General features: G+C 42.8%; 1 protein-coding gene across 1 annotated transcript in view; it reads left to right on the top strand.

Annotated features, from left to right (window-relative positions):
• Positions 1-20,006, top strand: part of lamc3 (laminin, gamma 3) — a 98,357-nt gene that overhangs the window by 44,245 nt on the left and 34,106 nt on the right. The window contains exons 7-10 of the mRNA XM_076757239.1: positions 2,695-2,793; positions 3,456-3,592; positions 4,446-4,565; positions 13,482-13,680. Coding sequence (XP_076613354.1) covers positions 2,695-2,793; positions 3,456-3,592; positions 4,446-4,565; positions 13,482-13,680 — 555 coding nt within the window. The remainder of the gene's footprint in view (positions 1-2,694; positions 2,794-3,455; positions 3,593-4,445; positions 4,566-13,481; positions 13,681-20,006) is intronic.

Here is a 20,006-nt window from a genome sequence, read left to right as displayed (position 1 = left end):
GGCAAGGTCAGTGTAGTTTTGCATAACATTATATTAATCTTAATCCCTTTTTCCTGTCCCTAACTGTTCATTAGGAGGTTATTTATGGGTCATTCCGAGTTCAGCTTTGTAATATTAGCAAGTTTCTGTGTTTCACGTCATTTGTGACATTGAATTATTTAGCATGCAGTCAACAAATGCTTCCATAAGACAAACTAATCATTGACTGGACAAAAGATCTCACAATTGTAAGACTGATGGCTGATTGCAATTGTTATTTATTAATTGAGGTGGCGCCTTGAAAAAGGACAAAATTAAATCAAATCTATTGAAATATTGTTTTTCAATACTGGTATGTTGCTCTGTTTGTGATTGATTTGGTATGCTATGAGAATGAGCTCCGTGGGTTATAATTTATTTCAAGAGAGTCGGCGTTGCTTTCATTCCTAAGACATGAGCCTGATTTACCTCTGAGGCTTTGCACGCGGTGTCCTTTGTTGCAGCTTGAAGATGCACTGACCTGCTGCGTACATTTTGATGATGAAAAGCACAGTCCAACTTTATCTGACCCGAGAGCTCTCAAGCTAACCGTGCATGCTTACGAGCCAGCATGTAAATGTATGCGATGGTACACATGTGTAGGCCCGTGCGTGTGAGTGTGTTGCAGTATTTATATTCATAAGAAGTCTATCCTGGCTCTCCCTGACCCCCTCTGCGTGCCAGGGGAATGCTAAATTGTGATGGTGTTGAATCGCATATCAATGACTGTTTGGTGTTAATGTTATTTCTCCCTCCTAACTGTGGATACTCTGATAACAGACAGTGGACTAACTGTTAGACTGTGACGTTAGAGCTGCTACAATCAGCATTTTTGTATAAACACTGGGTCAAATGACGGTTTTGTAATGTAAAGGGAGTCTCTCATAGTGATGGACCCACAGATATTTAGACAATTTAGCAGGTTTTCTTAGCTCTTCTCTTTAGATTCAGTCTCACAGCTCTTAGCTAGCAATTAGCTGCTGAACATAGTGGAATATTTAGCAGCAAAATAAGAGATTAGCTTAAGATAAAGAGCCAGATATCTTTCTCAGGAGCTGGTTGAGACCAAATTAGAGTTAAAATGGGAGTAAATACTGGACTTACATTAGCCAGGATGCAAAAACCACAACTTCAAATGAATGCTAATGTGGCTCTGTGCCTGGTGGATGTGTAGGGAAATATAATCCCAAATCCAGCAGCTGGGATGCTGTGTGGAACGTAAATAAAAACAGAATGCAATCATTTGCAAACAAACTGTTTACAGACGGTTTACAAAGCGTTCCTCAGCCCATTTCGAAATATCCTTTATGCAGTCATGTGTTCACAAAGTGGTGAACTTCGCTGCATCCTCCCTTGTGAACGACTGAGCCTTTCCAGGACGCCCCTTTCATACCCAATCATGATACTGTCACCTGTTACCAGTGAACCTGTTCACCTGTGGAATGATCCAAACATCCACATCTTTCCCAGTCTTTAGCTGCTCCTGTCCCAACTGGTTTGAAACGTGTTGCTGCATTAAATTCAGAATAAGCAGATATTTACAAAACGAAGTTGATGAGGTGAAATATTAAACATTGTCTCTGTACTGTTTCACTTCAGTATATGTCAAAAAGGGTCAGCGAGGTATTACATCGCGTGTTATGTATGTTTTACACAGCGTCTCAACTTTTTTGGTGTCAGGGTCGTAGTTAACGTGTTTGCTGTGTATCAGCCTCAGAGGTTAAACATCAGTGTTGCTTTTACAGCTTGTTTCGCTGCCACAAATGGCCAAAAAAAAACATGAGTTACTGCAGGTTTAAAGTGAGGCTCGAGGTGAGCGATGCTTTATTGAAAACCATTATTATTTCATCATATCCTTTATTCAATATCACACGTTTTGGCAATAACAAATTTATAATTAAAAGTGTATAATAATTTCAGAACTGATCTTCAGTTTTTTTCAAGGATTATTCTCACAGCCAAAATTCTATTAATACAAACATGTATGCATTCACATGCCAACATACATGCACATGCGCACACACACACACACACACACACACACACACACACACACATACACAGTGCTGTCTCATTCGTGCTGCAAAATCAGGCTGTTGAGCTGAGGTGTGAATTACGCAGACCACTGGAGCAGAAACAAGTAGAGACGGCTTGCCTCGGGATAATTGAATTATTTGTAATAGCATCCCATTAAAAATAGATTCTGTGTTGCAGTTTCAAACAAAAGTAATCAATCAATGAAGGTGATCAAACAAATTTTGACATAATCCAAGTCACTGCTGACCCACACACCTGCTTTTATCAAGGTTGTTTGCACAGCCTTTTCTTGCTTTTGATAGTGTAGTCAATCAAGCATCTTGGCGCTGATGGTTTGTTACAACACGTTTTGTGCTTTTGTTGAATGAGCGCAGCGACGACAGAAACACTCAGAGTCGACTAATTATTCGGGAGATTCAGGTTCGAGCCCCAAGTGTCCTCCTTAAGCAAGACGCCCCACTGCTTCCAGGGCTGCTGTTGTGTAGCTGACCATCTGTGATCCGGAAGGGGACGAGCAAATAGAGAATATCCTCATCGGTGAAGTTATCACATTAAATCGTCCTTGGCTTTAAGATTCTTGCTCAGCAACACGTTTACTCGCACATGGATTTAAATCTTCCCGTCGCTTGTTGTCTGTAGGCCGTGCGAGTGCGACGCCAGCGGGAGTGTGGACGACTGCTCTCCTCTGGATGGACGCTGCCACTGTAAGCCAAACGTGGAGGGACAGAGCTGTGACAGGTGGGCGTTAAGGGACAAAACATTTACGTTATCACTCCTACATGTAATGTGAAATCATTTGTTTGATGTGAAACATAGATTTTAATGTACGTTACACCCAGCAGACAGGTCAGCATATCTCACGTGTGCAGCAGAAGACTAAAAAGAGGGTTAAAATATTTTGACTGCTTGAACAGTGAACATGACCGTTACAACATGTCAATAACCGAGTCTTCCTGCCTGTCTTGCTCCTCTAGGGTACAGGATCACACTGATAAACTTACTGTGACATTAGCGATAGCACAGCCCCGGGTCTTGAACCATTGAACAAATCAATGCTCCCAGACTTTTTTTCTGATTCCACGGCTCGTTGAGCAGGCCCCTCTCCTGTGTAATGTGGCAAGTGTAGTGGCTGACTTGTAGCTGTGTTCCTGTCCCACCCATATGCCCTCTAGTGACTGCAGGTCAGTGCTCAGGGTCCTTGCAGCTGAGCCTCATTTGGTCCCTTCTTTCTTAACGCTGGTCTGCAGCGACCAGCAGCCAGAGAACAGCTTAAAGAGATTCATGAGAATAACGCTACGGCAAGGCTGTGGCAAATAGCTGCAATGAGGCGTGTGTGCAGCATGTGCATATTAATAACTTTTTATAGATGAGGGTGTGTGTGTGTGTGTGTGTACCTACAGATGCAAGCCAGGATTTTTCAACCTACAACAAGAAAACCCAGCAGGCTGCCAGCCGTGTTTCTGCCACGGCCACTCGCTGGCCTGCTCCTCGTCTAGTCGCTACGCTGCAGTCAACATCACTTCTGACTTCATGGAAGGTATTGTCTAAGGCTCATCAGCCCTTAATGAGGTTCCCTTGTTACTGTGGGATTGTTATCACCCAGCTAGAATTAACAAGACCAACAATGCTTTCTTTGTTCTGTCTGAATTTGCACCCGCTTCATTTTCCTTAGCTATCATATTTTATTGTGCCATTATTTATTGGTGTGTGTGTGTGTGTGTGTGTGTGTGTGTGTGTGTGTGTGTGTGTGTGTGCGTATTGCACTGGCTTGTGCATGTTGCTATGTTTCTGTCTCCTTATCAACTTTACTGGATAGTTTGTTTTATTGTGTTTTTAAGGAGGCTTTTTAACATGTGGCCAGGGACGTGCAGCATAACGAAATGAGCTGCAAACTCAAGAAAACACAAGACAAAACAGGAATGCACTGAAGCTGGCAGTGATGTTGTTTTAACACTCACACATACATGATTCAGATGTAATTCCAGATAACATGCAAAAAATATTTGTTATACAACTTGTGTGTATCCGAGTGGGACAGGCTGTTTCATGTCAAGCCAGAGCCATAGAAAAACTTTAGTGACCTCTTTTCTGTGCAACTTGCAGAGGTTTCTGAGTTTTCTTGTGTTTTCTCTACTTGGTTGTGTTTCTTGTATTTGCAGCAGCCTTTATGCATTTGCATCTGTTGTTGAGTTCTCAAGTTCACTGTATACAGCTGTTTTTTCCTCTGTTGGTCTCAGATAAAATAACACCAACAGAAAAAAGAAATCTGAACACGTTTCCTGTAAGAACTCAAACATTAGATTCTTTGTGTATTTGCCATCTGTATCCTGCCTGCATGTGATGCAGAGGAGAGTAGCTATGATTCATGTTTTGGCCTCTTTTACCTCCAGATCACGACGGCTGGTCAGGAGAGTTCTCTGGCGGGCAGGAATATCCCCTGCTGTGGAAGGAAGGTGAAGTCTACCTGCTGCCTCTGACCGAGGAAGACATCGGCTTCTACAAAGCTCCCGGTGAGTCAGAACACAAAATAATAGAGATTTGAGCTCATCCATGCGGACCGACCTCAGGTTGCGTCAAATGGGTGGGTTAAAACCCCCAGTAAGATGTTTAACTATTGTTGACAGCTATGTTATTAGATAATAAAGCCTCCAGTTGTTGCTCTTCTAACAAATATGCAAATGATATTAGCGCGAGTAGAGTATGTGTAACAGCCATAGCTTGTTCCTGTTGTTCTTTAGTGAGATTAATCAGGGTCTTTGGCAGCGGGTCATACGGCAGTTATTCTGACACCCCTTCCTCCAATCCGCTATCAGAGCCATTAGAAGATAAGGGAATAAGCTGGCCCAGCTACAGGACTTAGGGCCCATTTCTATCAGCCGCCCCAGCAGGAAAGGCCTGATGGAATTGGATGTCTTGGCCATGCTGGAGAAGCAACAAAGTGAAAATTGGCTTGGTTTCTTCTTGTCTCCACTAAGTCGGTTCCAGCCATCAACTCACAGCCCCTCCAGCCACCATGCAGTCCGCAGCCAGAAGCGAAACAGGAGCAATCCCATTAACTCCGCATCCTGGAGGTTTAATGCCCAATACGCGCAATCACAGGCAACAACTCCATTTGGATGCGTCTTTTTTTAGAAAGATGAAACGCTTACAGCGGGACGTGACAAAGCCTGGTGGTCAGGCGTAATTTGTAGAATGTCATTATGAATGCGTTGATAAGTCATGGATGTGCAGACTGTCTGTGTGTGTCTGTGTGTGTGTGTGTGTGTGTGTGTGTGTGTGTGTGTCTGTGTGTGTGAGTGTCTGTGTGTGTACATGTGACATGTGCCTAAGTCCATAATGAATGCTTGCATGCTTTTCCATATATATGTGTAATTATAAATGTATACGGTTAATAGTGTTTTTTTTTTTTAGTTGCTTTCTTCTTCACGCGGTCTATAGTAACGTCTCTGTAGGCCTCAACACGCAGATTAGTGGCCCAACTGGCCGAGAGCAGCTTTGTGGCAGCCCGCTTATCAACTTCGCGCAGTGCTTGTTTATGTTGTTCCTCCACATAATAAATGCACAAATCTATTGCCTTGTCATCCCTATTAATGATCTCATTTTCTCTCGCCCTTTTCCGTAGTGGTGCATGTGTACAGTTACTTTAAAGATTAGACCAGAGTGGCAGCGGCTTTGGAAGCAGCTCTGGAATTCTCTCCCTCCCTCTCACCGCCACTGTCTCTGCTCTTTTTACTTTTAATTTGTATTTGTGCCGAAATCCCTCCGCTGTGTTCTTCTACCAAAGTAAGAGATAATTCTGAGTGACAACCACACATCGAACATCATACGAAATGCATTTTCTGTGATCCCCATGAATGTATTTGTCACCGTAGTTTGTCTTGGGCTTCAGCTGTCACATGAGGGACAGGATTCAATCACTGGCTTTCTTTATTTAAATTGAATTAGTCGAGAGCAGTGTTTGGCATCTGCGCAGCTCATCCAGCTCCAGAAATATCAGCCGATGCTGCAGAGGGCAAAACATCACAAGTATTCTCTTAAGAGCGCCTGACAGGAAGTTGTTGGACCAGACGGGGAGCGTTCGAGATAACGTGAGAGGAAAAGAGGGAGAAAAGAATTTCACATGAGTTTCCTGAATTCCCCGTGACAATCAGGCCAACATGGCACTTACGCCCTCACTATTTTCATCTCTTCATCCTTCCAGCCAGATTGTCAAATGACCGACCCAATCAGGACATCAGAATTGCTCTGTCTTTTTCACAGCATGAAAACATTTCCTCTCTGTAAACATTTTGATTTGTCCTCTTCGCAATGTTCCTTTCCTACTAGTGTGTCAAGTACCCAAAACATACATGCATGTAGGCACACGTGTGAATGTGTGATTGCACTTGGGTACACTGTCTTCCTCTGAAGCATGTGCGCTGCCACTTGTCCTCCCCCTGATCTTGGACATCTGCTTGACGGTTGACACAGGCGGGGTTCAAGTCCCTGTGGTGACTCAACAGACTGAACACTTGAGCGCAGCTGCCAGGAACTATCATAGACAAACATGAAGTACCTCCCTAAACAGTTGCTTTGACCTGCCTCCAACAACTGTGGTCACCACTTGAATCTGCTGGACAGTAACTGTGGCTCTCTTGGCTGAGCAGCTTTCATGCTGAAGGGGACATCATCTAGCATAAGTCCTTACAGCCATCTGTTGAGAAGCTTGCAGTGTTGATCCTTTTCATATCTGCAGTGCAGGCCAACCTGCTAAGCCTAAAGCAGCAGGGAGACTGAAAGAAATGAGGAAAGGGAAGACAGAAAGGGGAAAAAAAAGGCTGAATTTTAATGAAACAACGTTGTAGTAGGAGGCAAGAGAGCAGCATATGGCTGCTTTTGAGTTCAGTTGACGAGTGGCAGAGAGAGTAAGAAGAGCAAAGATCCATGAGAGCAGCTCCAGGCTACCTGTCACTCCGATTCAAGCTGCAATTGCAGGTAAGAGCCTCACGCAACCTGAGTGCTACCTGCACCCAGGTCTGCATGTAATCCAGTCTGGTGGCCTTGTCATCTGGAGACGTAAGCAAAACAGAAAGGAGATGTAGCGAAGGGAAATGAGAGGACGAACGAGGAAGGAGAGAGAACAAAAGCAGGGAATGAGGAGCACGGAGAAAAAGAAGCAGCGGGTAAGTCAACTAACTGGAGGAGAGCTTGAGTGAGGCTCGAGGGGGAGTTGAGATTTCAGTATGCTTGAAACAAACTCGGTTGTAGGGCGCTTTGTCTGACCACATCTAAAGGTGAAAGCGTTGATGCCCATTCCAAACGGCCACACTCGCAGGCCTGGTGAAAAGCCTGTCATCATGGCCTCCTCGTGGCCGCGTCCCCCCGCCTCCCACCGCTCTCTCCAGGAGCTGCTTGTCTTTCGCGTGTTCTGTTTGTCTTGACACAGTGAATCTTTTGGGCAGGCTCTTCATTCTCATTCATGATGTTGCACTTGGTTGCACACTCCAAAAGTGACAGATGTGGTTGTGTGAGGAATGAAAAGAGAGAGTTTTAAGAAAGAGATTCATACCCTGCCTGCTTTCTCACCACCGCACACCTGATCAATCACTGTGTGGACGCGATCATTAGATTGTTTCAGAAAGTTACAGAAACTGTCACGCGCAGTCCCGCCAATTCCAATGCTGGAAAGTTGTGTGATGAGGGGATCTGACAAGTGCTTTGTCTGAAGCATAGTGAGGCCTTAAGGCTGTTCAGACTGATGGCTCTTTGTCAGAACCGTACAGCATTGTCATTAATTTGAGAACACAGCACTGAAACAACAGTGCAAACACTGAGTGCTCAGGCAAGCCAATGCAATATCAGCCCACAGCACACTACTTATCCATCTTTATTATCTTTGTAATATGAGCAGTGTATTTCTACTTGCTGAAACAATTTGGGTCATATAAAAAATATATATATGAAACAGAATATGATTTGCTTTTTGACATGCAAAGATAATATATTTAATGTTTTACCTCATCAACTGCATTGATTTTTGTAAACATGCTTATTCTGAATTCGATGGAGCAACACTTTTGAAGGCACTGGCTCGTCCTTGAGTGTCATTTTTCAACGTGCAGGGCTCCGCGGTCAAGTTTGCAATAATAGCTTTGCAATATCCGGTTAGACTTTCTAAGTAAAGCTGGCTGAGAACAATAATTAATATGTGGTAATCATTGTAAAACAGTCCAACCAGCCGACCTTCCTCCAAATGTGCACTTTTCTTGCTCTTTAAACTACATCATTTGGCACACTGGGAGTGAGAACACGTTGAAAAATTACACTGAATGGGTACCCAGTGCCTTAAAAAGAGACAGCAGGGGGTCTTGACCCAACATCTGTATGTGACGCTTTGGGAGTGACAATGTGGTTTCAACCTTTCTGGAACCAGGGTTGTTAAATCTTTATGAGCATTATATGTCTTCATCAATCTTTTCACATACAGCAACACACCCACACCAACAAAGCCTTTGCATTTCTAATCTTTGGTCTAATCGGCCAATAATAACAGAACAGCATGACTCCTCCACTGACATTTGTGCCAAATCTCTCAGATAACTTTTGTGTGGGTTGCACAAGAACCCTCAGAGCTCTGAGTTGATCTCTGCTCCACACTCCACTTTGTCCCCTGTTACTTCCAGGAAGAATACCAGATAGACTTGTTTATTCCTATTATTTTAGATTTATATCCAAGATAAATCATCACTCTCTGTTGAAGAGGTGTATTCAGTGTGTGTGTGTACCAGTCTGCATATGTGGTGTATATGGCTCTAAGAGTCCCCTTGATTAAAAACAAAACTTTCCTCTCATGTCATTAGGCTTCAGGTCACGTATAAAGTGCCTGCAGGCAGTGCCGTTCAGTGTTGGGCTGTGTGTCCTGACAGTATTGGACCTGTTTAAAACTTTAAAGTTTGTCCATCCAGCCTTTGCCCTCAGACTGTCTGCACGGTGGTCGATGTTAAAGCCTCATTGGGACCAGTGTTTGTGCAAGGCGGCTGTGGTTTAATTGAAATTGAGTTGATTTAATTTGGTTGGAGCAAAGTCTAAACCCCCTGATTGATTGTTAGCTCCTCCGCCGTTCCCCAAAAGTTATATGGGCATCTATCACTTGTTGTGATGGCGGCTTTATGTGTTCCTGGCAGAGCGTCAATGGCAGCACAGTCAGTGCGCTCCAGATCATTGTGACAGACTCATAGAAACAAAATGCAATAGAGAGGCACAGGTTGAACCTTTGTTTTCCTATTCCGTTCTAATTTTTTAGGTTAGGATTGAAATACATGCATCATTCATCTGAACTGATGCACTTTAGCAACTACTATTTATATTAGCAGTTAATCTGTTAATATTTTTTTGCTGTCAGCAGGTTTGTGTGTCAGCTTCCAGAGTCCAAGTTGTCATTTTAAAAAGCTGATTTTTGTCTGACCAAAGGCCCCAAAACCAGCAAATATTCAGTTTACAATGAAACACACGCAAAAAGAAAATAATCTTCATGTTGCAGAAGCTCAAACGGGAGGATGTTTGGTATTTTCGCTCAAAGAAATGCTTTGACATTTTGAGAAATACACTTATTCACTCGTTCTTGTGGAGAATTGGATGATAAGACTGAAACCACTCCAATGCTTGCATGCTAAATATGAAGCTACAGTCATGAGATGTTATGTTATCTAAAAATTATGACTGGAAATAAGGAAACAGCTAGCCTCTGTCCAAAGATACTCGGGCCTCCAATGCTTCTATCCTGTTTTATATCTTTCATATCTGTCTGTAGCATAACCCCATAAAACCACAACTTATTTTTCCACTTTGTTTTTTTCAATGCTTTAAACGAAAAAGATGTAACGTGGTAATCAAAAAGGTTTAGAGACACTGGTGAGCAGATTTTTCTTTTTTAGTGTTTTCAGTGTCAGAGAAACGTTCTCACATGCGTGCAGGCGGCAAGCTGTGGTATTTAAAGACGGCTAAACTTTAAATCTCTCCAATTTGTCATGTGAGGAAAATTAATGAATATAAATCCATAGCAATGCGCAGACAGAAGATCACACTTACACATGAATAATCCTTTCATTGTTTTTTATAGTGATTCATTGCTAAGGAGAAAGGCTGCCACTGGGGCCATTCCTGGATGGTCTGTTAGAGTTGTGAGTAATTATGCTTCGGTACCTCCGTCCTCGCAGACAGAGAAAGAACACCGAGGAACCACACTGACGCAGATCAGACGGCAGCAGAATAATGGCCAGCAAGCTACATCTGAAACATAACCACTTACAACCATAAGGGAGCACTTTAGGAGAGAATATTAGCATGATCAAACAACAGTATTACTGGGCTCATTACCCACCGTTATGCAAGGAATGTGCAGTATATACTTCTTATTAATCATTTCAAAAGTAATATCTGTTGACTTTTATTTTCTGTGAACATGAGTTTCTTACGTTACTCATTATTACAGTGCATCACTCCCCAAATATGGGTAATTGCCTCTTCTCTTCTCCCCAAAAATAGTGACTCCGCCGAGACTGATCTCATTTTTAAACTTAATGCAACAATGAGCATCTGCTGGCGGATGCGGTTCTGTTGAGTGCAGCTTGAGTATGATGTGTCTGAGTGACTGACTGCAGAGGCAAAGTTTTATTATGGCAAATATGCAGCACCTCTTAGAGGAGGGTGCACAGATGATGCTTCATGAAAACGTCCACAGGTTTTCTGCAGGTTCTGTATGGTGTTCAGAAATGGACAAAAAGCAGATACATTTTTAAAGACAAGCCCGAAACAGAACTGAATATATCAATAAATAATTCCCTGTTTTCCCAAAGCAACATTTAACAAACTCCACAGCACATTTCTTGAGCGCCATTATTTTTTTGCTAGCTACCCTCTAGCAAACAGTCTTTCTATGACTACAGCAGCCAGTTCAGGCAAAGTTTATCATCCTACTTAGTCACTAGCCGTGTTTCCATCAAGGTGTTTTTATGTGCATTTTGAAACGTTGCATTCGAAAAGCTTGATGGAAAAGCAAAAATTAAAAAATCTTCCTCAATTTCACACTTTTTACAGCATTTCAAAATTTCGCTTAAAATTCGCCTGATGGAAACGTTACTTCTGTCAACCAAATGAATAAATGGACCTGGAAGCCATTATGCTGTGTATTGCTAAGGGGACATTGTGTAAAATCTGGTAACAATGAAGTTAGCTGTTGCATAGCTAAGGCTAAATGTTGCATAGCTAAGGCTAATTGTTGCATAGCTAAGGCGAATTGTTGCATAGCTAAGGCTAAATGTTGCATAGCTAAGGCTAGTTTTTAACTGGAACTGCTTTGACATAATGTTCATGAAAACTCTTGACAGCATGTTACAGTAAAGACAAAATATATGTTTTTAGCATTTGAGCAAACGGATCAACTCGTCTCTGCCATCAGCTGCTTGAGTGTGTGTGTGTGTGTGTGTGTGTGTGTGTGTGTGTGTGTGTGTGTGTGTGGGTCTGAGTGTGTACTGGTATGAGAGGTGGCTTGTCGGACTCAGGAGTGAGTATTGATCGGTTGTTTAATTTAGACCTCTCACTCATATCGGATGTTTTTTCCACTGGTTAAGATGTTTAGATGTGAGGGCTCATTCCTGTCTACTTGGTGATGGGTTCAATCTCAGCCTTTTCTTTGCGGACAGGCTGAATTTTTCATTTTATTTATTTATCTTTTTAGTCCCTGTCATCAATATGTATTGATTCTGAAACTACACTCAGATGTGTGGCAGCTCGTTTCACTTGAGAGGTGGTTTGTCTTCACTAGTGATGATTGGTGGCTGTTAAGCTGCTCCCCCTGCTCCTGATTGGCTGTAATTATCTATTTCTATTGATTCTGAAGTCACATTGACATGAATGATGCCTTATTGGACGGAGAACAGAAAGTGTTATTGATTAGTCATGTAATTGAAGGCTTTCCCCTTTCATCACTGCCTGTTTTTCATTTCCTACAAATACCTCCACAGTTGAATGATAAATAACACAGTGAGTCGTGCTTCATTCATTCGTGTATTCTCATGCTAAAAGCTGACATGTCCAGTTTGATGATAGCTGGATGTGTGGTTGAATTTAAAAAAAAAGAAAAAGAGAAAAAAAAGGCTGCAACACCTTAACTTCTTAAATTTGTTTTTACATTTGTAAAAGTTTGCAGCTTATTAGAAAAAAAGAGAGACATGAATGTGTCACTTGAAAACATGAAAAAAAAAACAACAATTATTTAACTCATTTACATTCGAGCTGAGCAATAAGCAAGTGCCACTGCAGCTGGGGTCATAGCCGGAAAGATACAGCGAGAATACTAATATAAAAATATAATTTAAAATAAAACAAATTAAGTGATTGGTAAAGTAAATAGCATTATTTAGTGGACCACGAAATGCACTAAATAATGAAAGCAGAAAAAAACAGTTTAGACTTAATTGGAATAATAATTACATTGCTTTTTACTTAAAAAAGTAATAACTTTAACTAATTACTTCAACACATCACTGAGTATTACATCAAGAAAAGCAGCCAATAACGTCAACGCAAAGTGTCAAAAAGTGGGGCCTTGTCAAAGTGCTGCAGGTCAGATGAAAACACTGATTAATCCGGCCATAGATGTCACAGCGAGAGTGGGCTGTAGGGCCCGGCAGAGATGATGAAAGGGGCTGTTGGTTGAGCAGATATTAGGCGATCAGACAGTTGAATTGCTCCGAATGACGCCAGAGGCCCCTCGCAAGCAAAATCACCCACTCAAGTCCTTAGCCCTCCCAACCCCCAGAAGAGCTCAGGATGTACTTCACACACGATTACTCTCAAAAACAAGGTGGCAGCCAAGCGTGCAACCTGTCAGTTTTGTCCATTTGCTCACCCAGAGCTGGTCGAGAATGGCAACATAGTTGTTTTTTTTCTAAAAATTGTTATGATTCTCTCATTTTTAGACCGAAACTGGTGCAAGACTCTCCACAGCAGCACGTGTTGTTTATTTCTCTATTGATTGAGGGCAGTTTTTGCCTATTTTTATTAAAAGTACAACTTTTGGGGGTTGGTAGCAGAGTGTTGGGGGGGGGGGTCTAGTAGTGGCTAAGATCTTTGAAGTTGTTAATGTGCTATAATGAGCCAGAGATGAGAGGGTGGGTAATTACACAGGCTCCTGCAGGGCTTCACGGGGGCTCAGAAAGCCCGTACCCCTCTGGCCTCACGTGCACATGCACAGACTGGAAGACAAACAGGCAGGATATTTCTGAATGTACACAAAGTAAATACTCATTCAACTTCCACCACAACACCCTTGCATGCACACAACTCCATCTCTGTTTACTGCACTGATGGCAGGGAGTCGGCCGAGACTCCGATAATAAAGCTGACTCCGCTCACCTCTCTATCATCCAACCTCTGCCCCCCACTAGAGAAATTCCTGGGTCACCAAGTCTACAGCTACAGCCAGCTCCTCTCCATCACCTTCACCTCTGAGACCGTGGAGCTGCTCCCCGACCACGTCACCCTGCTCCTCGAAGGCTCTGGAATCACCCTGTCTGCCGACCTTTCACCCCAACCGGTGCTTGACCACGATCGCGGCCTCACACCGCGGCACTCCTTCATTGTCAGGTACAAGGTTTCAGGCATGCTGCTGTCAGTTTGTGAGTCTGTGCACATGCTTTTTTTTTTTTTTTTTTTTTACTGTTGAACTAGAGTCTCTCTGGAAAATACCAAAGTGTTTGCTTGGGTGTGTGCATAAGAATGAATGTTTGTTTTTCTCTGCATCTATGCATCTCCCTGTTGTCTGACTTGTTCCTTGTTACAATATATATAGCGTCCACAGTGTACAGACTATCCAGCATGTAGCTGGGATGCGCATGTAGCGATGAGCCAGCTCCCCCATGTGCTGGCTGTCATGTACATCTGGCAGGTGCAGTGTTACATTGCCATTTTTACATTTAATACATTTAGCAGATGGCCTCACCTGTAGTCAGTTGAAATGTGGGCAGCAGTGGAAGGACACTGACATCACCAAGACTACAGAACAAAAAAAGAGAAGAAGAGGGAACAACAGTCAAACATAACTGACAAATTCCATGATCGTGGAATATAGCACCAGATGTAGTGTAGCTAAATGTTAATAGCAGCAGGCTAACATGCTCACAATCAAATCAAATCAAATCAAACTTTATTTATACAGCACTTTTCATACATAGTGCAACACAAAGTGCTTTACAAGAGTTAAAAACAATATAAATAAAAACAGAATAACATGAAAAACCCAACCCTCCCACCCCCCATGTGTGCTAACACACACCCTCAACCACATGCATACACAAACACAGAAACAAACAAACACACACACACACACACACACACACACATTCTCACCACAGACAGTAGCAATGCACAAGGCTGATGAGAATGTCATTATGTGAAAAAGACGATAGGACAAATTTTCATTTTGACCTGATATATATAAAAAATTGTGTAGCACAATTAATGGATCACTGAAAAACAGCTTTCCTTGTCTGGGAACCATGAATATCTCAACCCGATTTTGTGCCAATCCATCCCCTGTGTTTCACTGGATAAGAGGATAATTTGACCTTGCGATGGTCACAAGAGGTCACCCTGCTTTTGCGAGATATAAAATCAACTCAAAGTCTCTTGGATTCATCCTCTGCGGACTGTGAATGCCTGCACTTAATTTCATGGTAATCCAGGAGATAGTTTTTCTGATATTTCTGTCTGGACCGACTAACCCTACCATCCCCAGAGCCATGGCGCTAGAGTAGTAAATATAAGATAGGATGGATTCTTGCTTGACAGATCACCTCAGGCCACAAATATATGAAAGCTTCTGTAATTTAAGTGGAGAGAGGGGGGTATGAGGTAGTTCTTCAACAGCTGATGTGTGTAGGAGTCTGATGTTCAGACTGTAGTGGGGGAGGTCACTCCACTCCAGGAGGAGAGCGTGGGGGGGTCCGGATGGAAGGATGACCAGGTTGTAGCAGGGAAAAAAGAGCTAAGTGGAATATAGCGACAGCATGCAGGGCAGGAGGTGGAGTGTAGAGAGGGTCCATGGCCTGGAGGTGCAGTATGCGGGCAGTGGTCCCTTTAGAGCCGGATGTGCTTCAGTTCTGATAGAAGCAGCCACAGACAGCCAGTGGATGAAATGAAACATTATTGCTCCCTCAATGAGGAAAACTGGGCCATTGAAAGGGCAAAGAAATTTTCTCGACTTTATTGGCAGCTTAACCTACACATGTTTGTATGTATGTATGAGGAGAATGAGAAACTATTTAGCACAGAAAATAAAACAAGACATCATTTCTGTAAAGGGCCAGAAATGTCAGAATTATTATAGAGAAATGCAGTGAAACTAACGAAACATCAGTGCAGTACATGTAAGAATCCAGGTATTATCTTGGTGTATATATGCAGGATATGTCTTCATAATATTGCAGTTCATATTGAAATATGTACACCTTATGAAATCCAACTGTGCAGCTTTAAATGTGCACATACGCACAGAAATGTGTGAATTCACAGTTTTATTCTCATTATTAGAAACTGTAGAGTGTCGTGGGATGAATTCGGGGAATTAGTGTGTGTGTGTGTGTGTGTGTGTGATCTTCAGGCTCTACAGCACTCTGCAGAAATGTACACTGCATGCGTATGGCATGGACACTTGCAGCCCACACGCCTCCAGGGATTTTCTACTTTAGTTTCAAAGTCTGAATTAAATATTTTGTCCATATTTTTGTCTTTGAGTAAAAACATCTCTGACCTATCACAGCACATCGCAGTTTTAAAAACGAGTTGTTTCCCTCGCTCACTATAGTGCACACTGTCGCCTCCCACACTTGCATGTAGAAGCGCATTTGTCCTCTAATCAGACCACATTCATACACCTCCAGTCACATATTTACAGGAAAACATACAGATGAATATAAGCTGTGTGTTGTTGATTTTTCACCAGTGCCTTCTCACAACACCTAGAAAATATTAATATCATTTCGACCTTCCTGGTGGGTGTAGATTTTCTAATAATTCGAGGGCAACGGCACGTCTTTGAATCCTGCAGCAATCAGAGGTTGGATACTGTGATAAAGATAGCAGCAATCAAAATCAAGCTGCGACACAGTTCCTGTCACACAGAGCTGATGGTGTTTACATTACCCGTCGCTGGCAGTCTGCTGTTTTTGTTTTCTCTGTGATTACATTAAGTTGTGTGTCAGTTGTAATAGTTTGTGTTGTAGACAGCTGATTAGCATCTCTATTTGGAAACGGAGACGAAAGCACTGATTGAGCCGTTTTTTTTGCCATCCTGCATTTTGTTTTTACTGCGTCATGATCCTGAGTTTATTTGTCTGAACAAGTCCGTGTTGAGACATTTTCTTTCTTTCTTTGTACAGTTCGCCTTGAAGTAATACTCACACGCCCTTATATATATTGAAGAAGTGGTAACTATTTCCGTTTCCATACTGGCCTTGAAGGTATCCATTCAATGTGTGTTATGGGTCAAAAATCTACAGCCCATATTCTGTATGAAAATGCAGTCTAGACCTTAAGCTAAAGCTACTGAGAGACTTCAGCTCTCTTCCACAGTTACAGTCCATTTAGTGTGAAATGTCTTCTTTTTGTTTCCCCGGAAAATATTCTGTCTTTGAGCAGCAGTGGAGGGATAGTAACAGAGCGAGGGAATAGTTGCCCATTACTTTAATTGGAATCATGTTACAGTACGATGCAGTCTCTCCGATGGAGACAGGAGGGATGATTGCAGCCACCAGTAGCTCTCTCTGTATACATGTGGCTGTGTGACTCAAAAACATGTGAACCTATCTTGAGCTGTCGTCTCCAGCCTTTTCCTTGGAGATGTTCAGTCTGCATCATCAGCACACCAAAGAGGCAGACTGTGCTGGAACGTCCTACTCTCATCTCTTGTGATCCTCTGTGTTCTCAGACCGGTCCAATTTGTTGCCGATACTTACCCTCAACTATTTGTAGGACCGTGCCGCAGACACGGTCTCTGCTGGAAATCCTCGACCGAAGTTTTTCATCTCAAATTAGACTTCCACTTGGTTCTCCTTGCCCCAATTTGCTCTGTACCAAGACTCCTGCAGGCCTCTTTTCCTTCTTGCCCTTCACGGTGAAGTGGTCAACCCGGAGGTGGAAGTGACTGGAGGAGGCGGACTGGGGCTGAAGAGGTGAGCCCTGGTGTGACGGTCTGCGGAGAAGCGGCAGTGTAATCAGTCACGCTGTTGTGGTGAGATCTCATCAGGTCCGTCGACCTGGTGGAGTGGGTGCAGCTGGCCTGGTCTCCACGTTGAACCTGTTAAAAAAACAGGCTTGAGACAGTCGCTCTATTTTTGTTCTCTTCCCCCACTTGGCCTGGCGTCTTGTAGCCAGTAATCCTTCTCATCCCACTCAGCACCTCCTTCACACTGTTTTGTTGCAATTTGTCTTCAATTCTGCCCCTGTGTTTCTATCTTTAATTCTCCTCCTCAGCACCCGCGGACCAACTTAACTTCCTCGCTGTAGCCAGCCCTGGAAGCCCTCTTCTTCCCTAAGAAGGGATTTAATTTTCTTTGTTTTCCAGGGTTTGTTTAAATTGAACCACGGAAAACAGCCGACTGCTTAATGGAATTGAAGGGTCCACGTGGAAAATGACATGTTACGCAGCCGGGGAGCCCTGCATTCGCTCTGTGTGTGCTCCACAGGGCATGTTCCAGTCCATTAGCTCAAAACAGTCCTGTCGAGCCTCCACATACTTCTGGGATCACACTCTTCCGGTCTTGATAATAATGGACAGCTGGCTGTTGGCTGCTGCTGAAAGTAATCTAAAAAAAAAAAGTCGTATGTGAAATTTTGAAGAAGCTGAAGGAAAAGGTACAGTAGGTTACAGCATTCTGAGTGAGCTGTGCTTTGCTTGGAGTTGAGCTGCACTAGTTCAGATGGGAAGTGATTAAAGCATGAGCACAGGGCTGGCCACAATCCTCAGCGAGGAAAGGTCTGATTTGATAGATGTTGTGAAGTGTAAACCTGCAGGTTTGGGTAGCAATGATGGGCTCACACAGCAGTCGGTTGTCTAGAATCACGCTACAGTTGTTGGCAGTTTGGGCAGGAGTCAATATACTTGTCCTGTTGTCTACGGTGGTGGAAAATAGAATCTGACAAACGACAGGTCAGGCTTGTTGAAATTGGTTTTAGTGAAGAGGGTAAAAGACGAGCTGGCCACTTCAAGTGGAGCATCAGGTGATAACAAGAGGCAGAATCTGTTACCAGCAATGTGAGGATAGTAGGGTGGGATAAACCTGTCTCTGTGTGGAAAATACCACTTGGACTTTGTACTGTTTTAGATATTTATGTAGATGTTTGCTGCATGTAATCCCTCCATGTACTGTCTAGTTTGTATATTTTTAGCAGCAAAGCTCTGACTTTCCCTCTAGCGCCACCAAGAGGTTGATTGATGTGAGTGAACTGTCTAGACAACTCTTTGCTGTATTGACATTAATTGTAATAAATCTGGTGATCCTGGCTCTTTGCTGCTCGCGCCGTCATTAGATCTGACTTTAAATCTTCTTTAAAGAAGTTCAGTACGAACGATTGAGCGATTGAGCATTTTGACAGCAGACTTCAGTTGCAGCTTTACGGGTGTCTCTTTGACGGCATCAAATTGGCTCATTTACCTTATTTCATGTCAAGAAAAGGAACAAAAAATTTTAATGTAGCTTTTGTGTGCAGCTGCTGGTAATATGTGTCAGACTGTTGAGTGCATTAAAGTTCTTATTTCACTGTCGGCTGTTAAACTGTCAGCAGCCTTTGTCAAGCTGGATCTTGTGATATGGGCTTCGTTATAAGTCCAGAGGTTATTTTCACATTTTTCCTTTGTGTTCTTAATGACCAAATACTTGTTAAACTAATGACCATTCCGTTAGCCTCAGATGTTGCTTTGTGTTTATAGCTAATTAGCGTGCTAACATGTAAAAATGGTATAGTGTTATATACTGTATGTCATATATACTGTTATAGTCAGTTTCAGCTCACTGATTGGCTGTCCAGCTGTACTGGTTTTGTTCTTCCTGACCGTGCTCGTTGCGTCATTGTCAGCTGCAGCAGGCAGCCCTTTCCTGCAAAACAGGCTCTAAAACCCCACTGTACACCATCTACTCAGCACCTAGCTGCTAAATACTCTGCTGCGTTCACTAGCTGGTAAAGATAGAGTGTACTAAAATTCCCCAAAATTGAAATATATCAAAAACAAGCTGAATATTCTAATGCAACATGGCTCTTACTCATACTTTGTGGTTTCAGGGAAGGTTTGGTGCAACTTATTGGCTTCAGTTAGCGTGTGCAGCATCCTGCAGTCTTTTTGTCACAGTTGCCGGTGCTACAAAGGCCAAAATCAAAACCTGTGCTTGTCGATGGTATCTGGCAACCCGTGCTGCACAGAAGTACAGGCCAGATGGATAAATAAATTGTTGTTCGTGAAGTATATCTCTAACAAGTAAATCCCCCTAAAATCACAAACCATAACTGTCAGGTTTTAATCTTTAATGGTGATGGCTCATTTGTAGTTTCTGGAAGCGGCTCAGGACTGTCTGATTTCAACGGCTTCTTAAAATGTTGCCTAAAATTGTGCTTTGAATTCAGAGGACATCCTTATCTGTCCACCTGATGATGTAGATTCAATATTCGCTCTCATCTTATTCTTTTTATACTTTAATAATAAAGTAAAATATCTGACTTTGCGAGTGTGATGTGGAGCTCCTGGATGCACCATTAGCTCTCCTCCTGTGAGTGATGGGGCAGAGGCACAGATTCTTGCTCCAGCAGAAGATCCAGCCCCTGAACTGGGACACAGCTTGTGTCTCTGTCCCCTCCAGTACTTCCATGCCTCTCTCTGGTGTCTGCGCACTAGTAATGAGTTTCCCCTCAGCACCAAGAGT

The sequence above is a fragment of the Chaetodon auriga genome, chromosome 19 (genome assembly GCF_051107435.1).
Source record: "Chaetodon auriga isolate fChaAug3 chromosome 19, fChaAug3.hap1, whole genome shotgun sequence".
Classification (NCBI taxonomy): domain Eukaryota; kingdom Metazoa; phylum Chordata; class Actinopteri; order Chaetodontiformes; family Chaetodontidae; genus Chaetodon; species Chaetodon auriga.
The sequence above is the reverse complement of the archived record's forward strand: the minus strand, read 5'-3'. Positions and strand labels throughout refer to the sequence as shown.